The sequence below is a fragment of the Myotis nattereri genome, assembly GCF_964212035.1.
Source record: "Myotis nattereri genome assembly, chromosome: 8".
NCBI lineage: Eukaryota > Metazoa > Chordata > Mammalia > Chiroptera > Vespertilionidae > Myotis > Myotis nattereri.
Window position 1 is genome coordinate 5,304,112 of NC_138083.1, and position 12,228 is coordinate 5,316,339.

The 12,228-nt window shown below is 58.2% G+C and overlaps 1 protein-coding gene across 4 annotated transcripts in view; it reads right to left on the reverse strand.

Annotated features, from left to right (window-relative positions):
* The window catches only part of PHACTR3 (phosphatase and actin regulator 3), a 142,849-nt gene that overhangs the window by 32,473 nt on the left and 98,148 nt on the right, over positions 1-12,228 (reverse strand). For 3 of the 4 annotated variants that reach the window (XM_081097946.1, XM_081097945.1, XM_081097947.1), the window contains exons 4-5: positions 6,435-6,596; positions 1,654-1,866 (exon numbers count right to left, since the gene is read on the reverse strand). In XM_081097946.1, the coding sequence (XP_080954072.1) occupies positions 1,654-1,866; positions 6,435-6,596 (375 nt within the window). The remainder of the gene's footprint in view (positions 1-1,653; positions 1,867-6,434; positions 6,597-12,228) is intronic. The other variant, XM_081097948.1, reaches the window with a different exon arrangement.

The window sequence follows — 12,228 nt, forward strand, 5'->3', positions numbered from 1 at the left end:
TATACATACTAATAGCTAATACTTCAATAGACTTTAATATGTTTTAAATGTTGGCAACCCATTTTTTAAAAAATATCAAACACCATATAAGCCCAGCACAGCACATCCAAAGTGGGATCTGGGGCAGGTGAGGATGCCCTGGACAGGCTGCTGGGTCTCAGGCCAGAGAGCGCCCAGGGGACTGGCTTGTGTGCTGTCCCCTGTGCCAGGTAAGCCCAGGTGAGGGTCTTTCTCCTCCCTGCTGCCACCTGGAGTTCACAGGATGAAGCCAAGTTTCCCCAAAGAAAAGGGAAAAGGACGTGGAGAACATGAAGACGCTCTCCCAAACGTCCCTCAGCTGTGAGAGCGCCAGGGCCCAGCTCTGTGGCCACCCTCCTGTCCCTTCCGCTCCTGTACCAGCCCCCATATCCGTGGGTGACCGGGTGACATATCTGACTTATGCCCCGGGTGCTCTTCTATACAAGGTGAACTGACAGGGTAAATGCTGAGAGCACCGTGCGCCCGCCTGAGGGCTGTGGTCAGGACAGGCTCCTGGAGGAGGGGACAGGGATGCACTGACCTGGTGAAGTGAGAGGAAAGAACATTCTAGCAGGGAAAGCAGGGGGTGGGGGTGGGGGGCGTGTGGAGGGTCTGAGCTTTGGCCCTAAACGGCTCGAGTCTCCATTAGCTGGGGGACCTGGACAAGCTGCTGGAGCGCCTGAGCCTCCATTTCCTCCACTCAAGGACTGACGGGCCGTGTGCCCTTGGGGTACTTGGGTGCCTGGGCTGGTGCACCCACACGCGGTAAGCGGTCATATTACAGGTGGAGGTCAAGGCCTGGGAGCAGACCTGTGGCCTCTCTGCTGTCATCTGCCACCTCTGTCCTCAAGGCCGCCTGGCAGGACTCGCTCCTAAAGCGACCCCTCCTAGGAAGGGCCTGTCTTCCCGAGACCAGCGCCATCCCTGTTCCAGCAATTATGGCCCAAGAGATGCACCAGCTTGGAGAGGAAATGTGTCAGCTACCTGGACTTGCTCAGACAGGAGGCCAACGCTGCAGACGGGAGGCCTGGGGCCTCTGCCCGGCCATGCTTCCCTCTGACCATCTTAATATGTTTTAAATGTTGGCAACTCATTTTTAAAAAAATATCAAACACCATATAAGCCCAGCACAGCATGTCTGAAGTGGGATCTGGGGCAGATCAGAGATCACGGGAGGGAGAGGTAATCAGTGAAGCAGAAGAACAGAGACAGTGAGAGAGATTGAGAGAGAGAGGAAGGGGAGGGGAGAGAGGAGGAGGGGAGCGGAAAGAAGAGGAAGGGAGCAGAAAGAGGAGGAGGGAAGGGAGAGAGAGGAAGAGAGAGAAACACAGGACAGACACTTGGACACCCAGACAGACAGAAAGACCTCGTCTGGGGGCTAGCTGTGTCTCCTGCACTCAGAAGACCTCAGCTCACTGCAAGGGGACTGCCCTGCTTGCTAGAGGGGTCCTGAGTGGTCTGCTTCTGACAACTAGAGGTCCTTGCTAAGTAAGAACAGCCCTCCTGCCCCAGCTCTGCTCCCCGGACCTGCCCAGAGCCCAAATGCACAAGCAGCCCCCAGAGGGAGCCCCATCAGGATGGATGGATGGAAGGAAGGGAGATGGATGGGTGGAAGAACAATGCGTTAGGACCCACCTGTGGCATTTTTTGTGGCTTTGGAGCTTGCCTTGGGCAGTGGGATGGGCAGCAGCGGGGGACTGGGGAGCTGGCCCACGGATCTCTCCAGGGTTCTGGGAGGACTGTCTAGGGAGTCGGACCCAGCTAAGGCTTGAGAGGACTCGTCCGTGGTAGGTGGAAGGCTGCTGGTGGGGTCTGCTTCTTCACCTCTGGATGCTGAGGGCGTCTTGGCTGGTTCAAAGACAAAACAGAGAGTTCACAAACCATGGTTCCTCCGACTGGTGACGGTGAGCAAGGGCAGCAAGGGGTGGGTGGGACTGCGACAGGGAGCAGAATCCACAGGGGCCACTTCACCTACGCACTTGACCTCCTGTGAGTTCAACTATCAATAGAGCTGCCAGAAGCAGAGAGGAGGAAATCATTTCAAGAGTGTGAGTGGTTCAGTTCCCTTTTCACTCACTGGGTGGTGCCAAAGCTCCCACCAGGCCTGGGGGAAGGAGGGGGGCGGGGGTGGTCACAGCCACAGGTTTTGGGATCAGACACACCAGGGCTGCGGCTGGCCCTGCACTTCCTCTGTGACTTTAGATCAGTTATTAAGCCTCGCTGTGCCTCATTTACCCGCGCATGACATCAAACTAATAACTGGGGTCTCTCAAAAGACAGCTGTGATGTTTAAACAAGAGATGACAGGCCCTAGCTGGTTTTGCTCAATGGATAGAGTGTTGGCTTGCAGACTGAAGGGTTTCAGGTTCGATTTAAGGGCACATGCCCAGGGTTGCGGGCTCGATCCCCAGTAGGGGGTGTGCAGGACGTAGCCGATCAGTGATTCTCTCTCATCATTCATGTTTCTATCGCTCTTTCCCTCTCCCTTTCTCTCTGAAATCAATAAAAATATAGTTAAAAATAAATAAATAATAAAATAAATAATAATAATAAAAGAGATGACGTGAGTCTTCACGTTGCAGACGCTCAAATTTAGCAGCTACTGACTTCTCAGGTCTGGCTTTCAGCAGGCCTGCCCCCTGGCACACCAGCCAGGTGAGTGATGGGGAAGGTCAGCCTGCCCAGACCCCGCCCATCCTCTTCTTCCACCTGCATATCCAGGCTCCCCCAGGAGGGACCCCCCAACTCCCTCGAGTACCGTGCTCCCTGCTTTCTCCCAACCCATCAACCCTCCCCCTTCCACTCTCTCCATCCAGCTCAATTTCCACCATCCACCACAGCAGGTCCTCTGCCTGACTTCCTTTCCATTTAAATCTGGAAGAGCCCCATCTCTGGATGGAGCCTCCGTGATCCCACCCCTGAGGAGGTGCCACACAGGCCCAGCCTCAGCCGCCTCAGGACCTCCCCCCAACCCCACACGCAGCTCAGCCTCCACCCGCAGTCACTCTGCTTCACACCTCTCCTGGCTTTTTCCTGCTCCAGTTTCCCACCTCCCTCCTGCCATGCAGCCTCACCTCCAGGTTTACAGGGGAAACTGAGGCCATCAGACAGGGGCAATCCTGTCTCAAACATAAATCTACTGTCCCTGCACCCCTTCCTCCCTCCCTTCCTCCCTCCCTGATGTGAGAGGCGACCTCCTGTCCCCCCCTCGGACCCCAGGTGCCCAGGCCTGTGCAAGGCCCTGGCTGTTTCGTTTTTACAACCACCTGAGGATACTAACATCCGGGAACAACCTTTCAGAATGAACCCTACAATCAGAGTGGGCCCACCCATCCACCCATCCATGGGACCTCCTCAGGCAGGCAGGCGCGGGTGGGGTGCTGTCCGCGGTGCTGAAAGCACGTGCTGCGGCGGGGCGGGATCCCTGCCCTTAGGGAATGTCCACAGACACTGGGAGCATGCGTGGTATGTCCCATGGATCCCATTACTCATCACCATTTCTGTTATTTTAATGTCCGTGTTGGAAGTGGCAAATTCTCAGGCCAGGCCCTTTCTCTTGTGAAGCTTGTGGAAATGGAGACGTTGCCAGGAGGGCCGGCCCTCCCACTGGCCTCGGAGCACAACCTGAGAAGGAAACACCCCCCCCCCCCCCGCCCCCCTGCAGAAGGCAGCCTCGGCTCTGCCTCGGAGGGCAGATTTCTAACGGCTCCACAGAGGTGTCCCACCCCACGAGCAGAGGTGGAATGCCGCCCCCCTTCTGCTCAGAAGGCCCTGGGGCTCCACACACCAGCAACGCTCAAAGTCCTCCTCCAAAGCCCCTCCACAAACCTAGCCTATGCTCACCACACAGAGACCCCGTGACCCCTGACCTGTCTGAGGGGCTCGCCTCGCCTCCTCTCTCAGCCTGCATCTTCCTCTGCATCGCCTATGAGAGTGTGTGTAGCTACCATGATAGCTTGGAATCTTGTCGAAACTGAAATGTTAACACCCATTAAAATCTCAAGTATGGGGGGAAAAACGCTTAGAAGATAGAGCTCTGGGTATTCTCTGATTTGGGGAAGCCTCCCTCAGGGCTGTCTCTGTCCTGCCCTGGCCAGCAGAGGGCGCTGCGCACCCACCGAACACTCAGCAAACCCCAGTGCAGGGCCCAGATCTAGACGTGAGCCACAGAGGCTCCCCTTCTCCCATCACCCTGGGAGGATGACCCAGACTCAATAGCATGCCCCGCCCACAAAAAGATTCTTAGGAACAAATTTGTGCTCAACACACCAAGTCTGCTCTGAAATCCATGCCCGAACCATCTGGACAGCAAGAGCGCCTGGGTTAACGGGCCTTGATGGGAGCCGGCACATTCCTCAGAGCCCAACAAGCAGGAAGACCCTGCCACGGAGGAGCGCCTGGTGTCGGCAGCAGGCCAGGCAGCTGCCTAGCAGAGCAGCAGGCTCAGTGGCCGAGGGCAACGCTGAGTTAGGCCACGGGAATCCCACCAACCTCCACCCTGACTGAAGGCTGATGCCTGGGGGATGGCAGGACCCCGGTGCCCAAAGGGCCTCTGCAGGAGAGGCCAGGGTGTCCCACCAGCCACGACTCTTCAGACCCCAAACTCATTGTTTCCCCACGTCAGGGCGAAACTGGAGAGGCACAACCAGCCCCTCTTGGCAGGTGCCTACAAAGGCTGAAGGGACGCTGTGGGTGGGGCCAGGGTGAGAAGCACAGGGAGAGCCTCATTGGGCAGGAGGAGGCAGCCGAGGACAGATGCTCGCCCGGCTGTGAAGCAGAAGGCCTCGCTGTCCACAGAAGCCCTGGTCAGCCTGTCCTCGTGGCCTGGACTTCCAACATCCCACAACCGTAGGGACCAGCTGAAGCTCCAGCCCTCACACGGTGCCTGCCATGTTTACAGCTGAAGCTGTACCGAGGAACAGGCTTCCTGCTCCACAGTGAAGTCTCCTGGGACACATCTCTACAAACACTGCTAAGAGGTCAGAGAGCAGGGGGTGGTCACCTCAAAGCACCCACAGGTGTCTTTGCTGGGTTCATGCTTGCCTTCCCCTCCATCATCCCCTTCGTCTCTCCTTTCTCAGCTGCCAATGACCCAGTCTATTCAATTAAACCAATGATCATCACCACTACAACCATCACCGCAGTCACCACCACCACCACATCACCATCACTGCCATCACCATCACCATCACCGCCATCACCATCACCACCATCACCACCATCTCACCACCATCACCACCACAATCACCATCACTGCCATCACCATCACCGCCATCTCACCACCATCACCACCACAATCACCATCACTGCCATCACCATTACCATCACCATCACCATCACCGCCATCTCACCACCATCACCACCACAATCACCATCACTGCCATCACCATCACCATCACCATCACCATCACCGCCATCTCACCACCATCACCACCACAATCACCATCACTGCCATCACCATCACCATCACCATCACCGCCATCTCACCACCATCACCACCACAATCACCATCACTGCCATCACCATCACCATCACCATCACCATCACCATCACCATCACCGCCATCTCACCACCATCACCACCACAATCACCATCACTGCCATCACCATCACCATCACCATCACCGCCATCTCACCACCATCACCACCACAATCACCATCACTGCCATCACCACCACCACCACCACCAGCACCGTCATCACCATCACCGCCACCATCACCGCCGCTATCACTACCACCACCACCATCTCCAGTAATCAGCACAGTTCCTGCCACCATGTGTGTATAACACCGAAGTCCTTCCACCTGACATAGGCCCCAACATTTGTCCCTGTAACAGAGGGAACCAATGAAGCTTGGAGCAGTGCCACAAGCACACCTGGCGGAGAAGTGGCGAGAAGCACCTCCCCATTGGAGGAGCTGGCATGCTGGGCTTCACCAGCAGCCACCCTGCCAGGGCACCATGCGGCAGGCACTGAAGTCCCGTCTCTGACAGAGGCAGGCTCTGTGGAGGCTGCACCCTGTGGAGGATGCTGTGGGCCCCTCCACCTCCGTTCTGCCCTATGGTCATGGGCTCAACGACGTTGCTCCCACTGGACACTGGCTCCTTGGGGAAAAATTTCCTAAGGTTCCCAGTGAAGAAGCAAAGGTGTCCAGAGGAAGGTGCATGGGGGCCACCTGCGAGCATGTGAGCACTTCCATTTACTGGCTATGCCAGACTTGGGAGAACACAGTCTGAAAATGCTCCGGCAAACATTTAAACCCAACCACATGGCAGAGTGTGGCGGAGCTCGAGCCGGGCCGCGGTTGTGCCTCGAGGATAGCTCCTGATGGAGCCCAGGCCCAGGCCGGGGACCCCAGTTGCCACCCATGGCCATCCTGGGAGCAGATCCACCCCACACGGTCTCCAGCTGGTACCTGCATCCTCTGAGAGGGAGTCCGAGGACAGTGGCTCCTCCAGGGAAGCCCGGTCCGTCCCGGTGGCCGAGGGGGTTCCTGGCTGGGCATCTTCTGGAAACTGCTGCTTGGGCGTGGACGGCTCACTCTGTGTGGCTCGGTGGCCCATTCTGCTTTCAGCATCTGCAAGGAGATGCACTGTTAGCCTAGCCCAGGGGTGGGCAAACTTTTTGACTCGAGGGCCACAATGGGTTCTTAAACTGGACCGGAGGGCCGGAACAAAAGCATGGATGGAGTGTTTGTGTGAACTAATATAAATTCAAAGTAAACATCATTACATAAAAGGGTACGGTCTTTTTTTTCAATAGTTTTATTCATTTCAAACGGGCCGGATCCGGCCCGCGGGCCGTAGTTTGCCCACGGCTGGCCTAGCCTGTCCTCCCTCCCTACATGCTCTATATGTTTTCTGGTTAATCCTCACCTGAGGATATTTTTTCCATTGCTTTTTATCAGAGAGTAGAAGGAAGGGAGGGAGGGAGATAGAAACATTGATGTGAGGGAGACACATCAACTGGTGGCCCCCTGTGCATGCCTGAATGGGGGCAGGGTGGGAACCCATAATCAAGGTATGTATCCTTGACCTGGAATCAAACCTGCGACCATTTGGTGTCGATGCTCTAACCACTTAGCAACTCTGGCCAGAGCTCTGCAGCTTTATCCCTGCCAAAGCCTTGCTGGGCATGTGCCTGCTGGGGCCCGGAGTCCCTGCGCACACCCTGTCTTCCTAAGGCAGCACCAAGCATCGCGACACCCCTCAGCCTCTGCAACCTGCCTGTGCCCTCTCACTCCGACACCGGTGGAGACTGGACAATGACCCCCACCCATATCTGCACCTTTGGATGCCTCCCCCCAACCCTGGACTCTGCCCTGTGGCTTGCTTTGGTCAGTGGGACACCAGCAGGTTTGACACAACAGCAGCTTCAAAAGCGATGCGCACTCCTGCCTGCTGCTCCTTGTACTGGGCCCACCTCGAGGACACACCTGGCTAGCGCTGGGAGACCTGCGGCTGGGGGCGGGGGGGTGGGGCTGAGCTGCCTCCATCCTGCCAGCCAAGGTCAACCCAGACAGGTGACAACAAATGCCCCCGAGGTCTGAGGTTGTTTGTTAGGTGACATTGTGGCTACAGGAACAGATTCACCCCCGCACCCCTGCCCCATGGGTCTCCACTACACAATGTTTCTCAGTACCCACTGTGTGTCCGGCACCAGGCGGCCCCAGGAAGGCAGAGAGCAATAAGCCATGACCCTTACCCCTTTAACTCACACTCTGAGGCTCAAGAGCCCAGGAATGGGGGGCTGCCAAGAACCAGGAGCATCACAGAGCAGGGGTCCCAGAAGGATGACACCAGGCACCTAGCAGGGACGAGAGGAGGTCCTGGGCTCCCCTTGCTTGGGGCTCAGCTGTGGAGCCTTTGAGGGTCTGACCCCTGGTCCTTCAGGGTCACATCCTACTGATTAGGGGCCCGGCGCTCAGGAGCATAGTAACTGGTCCTGGTCCCACAGCCACAGGTAGCAGTCCAGGCTGGGAGACTCGGCAGCTGAAAACGTGCCCCTTCTGAGACACACACGCCACAGTCCCTGTAGGACCCCCTCGTCCCCATAGCCGTGCCATCGGGCCATCATCGCAGTGCAGAGCGGCAGCGTGACCTGCACAGGTTCGCGCCGCCCGGAGGCAGCAGGGTGAGGGCAGGGACGTCGGCCTGGACTGGGACTCGAGAGCGTCCTGCAGGCTGCGAGCAATTGCCATTATCACTGTTGATGAGGGTTTTTAAAAAAATCCTAATTCGAGGATATGTTTTTGTTAATTTTAGGGGCGTGGGGGAAACCTCGATGTGAGAGAGAGACATCAACCGGTTGCCTCCTGTACACGCCCTGACCGGGGAGCAAACCCGAAACCTAGGTTTGTCCCTGGTGGGGAATGGAACCCACGACCTCTCGTTGCACAGGATGATCCTCCAACCGAGCCACACCACGGGCGACTGATGAGAGTGTCTGATGGGGAGGAGGTGGTGAGGGTCTGGTCACCAGGCCAAGGCCCGTGTGCCCAGGTGATAACAACAGGCTCCCTTACAGGGCCCGCCCCGTGCCCAGGGCACTGGCCAGACCCATGCATGCAGCGCACGAGGGATCTGAGCTGCGACGCGGCTCATCACATCCTCTCCGCGGCACACCTGTCTCCTGGGGGGAGGGGGGGGAGTCTGCAGATTTGGACTAGAAAGCTCACATTGCACAGCCATGTCGCCTGACCGGGGTCCAGGCCAGGGGCGGGCAAGCTTTTCCTAGAAAGGGACAATCGTTTAGACTGTGGGCCATATGCCATATGGTCCATGCTGCATTTTCTTCCTTGATTTTTACAAAAATCCTTTAAGTTTAAAAACCATTCTCCGCTCAGGGCCTTATAAAAACAGGCTGTGGTTTGTGACCACATCTAGAGCTTGCCACTGACCTCTGACCCAGACAAGCGCCAACAGGTCTCTTGCCTAGTGGACAAAATTTGGTGTCATAGGCTCGTTCCTCGCCCCTCAGGACTGGCTTGTCATGCCTGACACACAGTTGTGACCGCCTCGCCGCCGGCTTGCCCGCTCGGTCGGGCCTTGTGAGGAAGAGAATGACAGCAGCACCAAGGGAGGGAGCGCGGCTGAGACGCGCATGGCATCGCCAGCCCCGGCTCCCCGGCCCCGTGCTTCCTGTGGGGCTGCCACTGCCGATTCCAGACAGGGACACAAGTTTTAGAAGGCGCGGCCACTTGCTGCCACCACTGTCATGCTGTTGTCACAATGAGCCCTCTCCCTCCTCATCAACACCAGTGACCAGCCGGTCAGAACACTGGCCCGGGGGGGGGGGGGGCCACGGTCTCGGCCTCCGTCGGACTCAGCGGAGCTGCCACCGGCGTGCAGGCCCGGCTGCCCCCGCTTCCAGCAGGCTCTGAGCTGCAGCTCGGCATCTTGTTCAATGAACAGTTTCAGTTCCCAAAATAGCCCGGGTGGCAGGGCGGTTGCTAGGAAACACTGGCTGGGGTAGGGTTGCTGTGGGCGGCCCTCTCCGGCCCCATTTCCACGGCCGCCCTTTCCCTTCTGAGGGCCACAGAGGGGAGCACGAGGCCAAGCCTGTGTCATCCAGAGGAGCCAGAGAGAGGGAACATGCCGTGAACACGCCTGCACACACATGCACATAAGCACACCCACACAAGTGCACATGTGCACACATGTGTGCAGGCAAGCACCCGCACCGAGAGCACACACATGCTCACATTGGCCCTGGTGTTCCAGACAGACCCGCTGCCCTGCCCAAGTCCGGAGGAAGGGCCGCACGTCTCGGGTCGCTGAGCGCAGCGGGGGTGGCAGCTCCTCTCACAGCCCAGGATGGAGTACAAAGCTGCTTAAGTTATTTAAGAAAATGCCACGTGGACATGAACAGGAGGATGGAGGACAGTGACCCGGGAACACGCAGTGTCTGGCGTGGAGACACGTGTGGGCTCCTGTCCTCACACCCAGCATTTGGGCGGGGCCCGGGGGAGGGGCTGGGAGGCTGGCCGGCCCTCATGGCAACATGTGGCAGAGAACAGCCACAGCAGTGAAGAGAGAGAAAAAAGTCACACAGACCCAGTCCCATCTCATCTGTTCCACAAGCGCACAGGTGGCCCCGCCTGGGCTCAGAGGGTCACCTGACGTCCAGGAGCCAGAGTAGAGGGACCAGAGGGGTCACACACAGGGTGAGCAATATCATAAAACCACCCCACCCCCCGTGAGTGTGGAAGGCAGACCGTGTTCTGGACATGTCTCCAGGGTTGGCTCCCACTGTTGCGCTGGTGACTGCTGTGTGGGCAAACTCCAGATTGAGTTATGCCTGTGTGTGCACCGGTGTGGGGGCAGGTGTGCGTGGGGACATGTGGGGGGTGCGTGGGTGGTAGCATATGCATGTGGGGGGCACGTGTGTCTGTGTGAGTGCACCCCATGTATGTGCCACATGTGTGCATGTCCATGTGCACAGTGTGTGTACCATATGTGTGCATGCACCACACATCGATGATCACTGTGTGCACTGCATGTATGTGACACATGCGTGCGTACCACATGTGCCATGCATGTATGTCCACGTGCACCATGCATGTGCACCGTGTGCACACACCATGTGTGCAACATGCGCACGTGTGTGCCATGTGTGTGCATGCACATGTTCACTGTGTGTGCGCTGCATGTGGTCACACACCATGTGTGTGCATGTATGCGTGCACACACAGTATGCATGCATGTGCACATGTGCAGGGCACAGGATCCTCCCTTCCAGGACTTCGAAGCTTAAGTATGAGTTCTCGAGCTCCTAAGGGCTCCAGGCAGCTCTGGGAGGGTCTGTGGCCTGAGCCTGTGGGGACTTCTCTGGGCCCCTCCATCACTGTCACCCACTCAGCCACTCAGGCACCAGCCCTGTGCGGAGTCCTGGTGACAGCGCAGGGCCACAGGGGGTGCTCCTGGCTGCAGGAATGTTCTCCTGGTTAGGAGCAGGTGCTCGCCAATGAGCGACCCCTTAACCCAAACCCAGGAAACTATAGCTGCTTCCGCGGGGGCAGGTACTCACACCACAGCTGCACCCGAGGAAGAGGAAGGGGTGCTGCCTTCCCACTTGGGGTTCCCACTCGGGGAGCCTCGGTGCTCACCGCCCACCATTCTGGGCTCAGGGAGATGCCACAGAATCCTACAACCCAGCAGGAGCCATCACCCCAATATCAGCAAGATTTAGGGGTGTACAGGGCCTGGCCGAGCTTGACTCCACCCCCAGTGAGAAAAGGCATTTTCTGAGCAGGTGACAACAGAAAGAACAGGGCGAGGTGCCAACCCCAGGCACCTGCTGCATACGTGTCCCCAGGCCCTGTCACCACCTGCCGCCAGGAGAGGCTGAGAGAGCCTCCACTGCCGCCCTGACCACGCCCCTTCCAGAGGGAGCGCCTGGGACAGTCTCACTGCAGGTCACCCCCGCCCACGGCTGCCCTGCACCCACTGAGGCTTGGAGGTGCCTGTCCCCCAGCCCCGCCGCTGCCTGGGGACTCGAATTGTCTTGACTCTGACCGTGAGAGAGAGAAGGGGCAGAGGAGACAAGATTATCTACTGGACTCAGACCGCCTTCCCTTTCCCGTTTCTGACCTCACTGCACCCACCCACCTTCTCCAGTTTCCTTCACGGGGCGCCCGCTTCTTCCCACCACGGGCCCTGCTCCTCTGGGTAAAGACACCTCTGCCCGCCCCCTCCTCCCCCTCCCCCTCCCCCTGGGTCTTGGCTCCTCAATCTCGGCTGACAGTGCCAGGCGGCTTATGATGCATGGCAGCCGCCCCACAGCACTTCCGTTCCGAGCTGCCCGGTGACCCTCGTGCACTTGCATGGAGAACCAGCCGGCCAGGGCCCTCACACTCTCCCAGGCCACGTGCCTGCCCTCACCACACTCACCTCAGCGGTGGCTTGGACATGGCAGGCGTTTCACAAAGCGCCTCTCGGAGCCCTTCCTGGTTCCCGACACCTGGGCCGAGTTACCAACACGGGCCGTTTCTCCCCAGGCTCTGAGCTCTGGGAGGAGGGTGCGGGCTACCTGTGCCCTCGGCAGCGGGCACGCCGCTGCACATGGCAGGTGCCCCTCTCTGAAATGCTGTAAAAATGCAGTTTCAACTCCCGAGGCAAGAGATGGTGTCACAGGCCCCTCTAGTTCCTGCTCCATAATCACTCCCGGGAGAGGAAGACTGGGCTGTGCTTGCCTGCACCTGGGCCCGA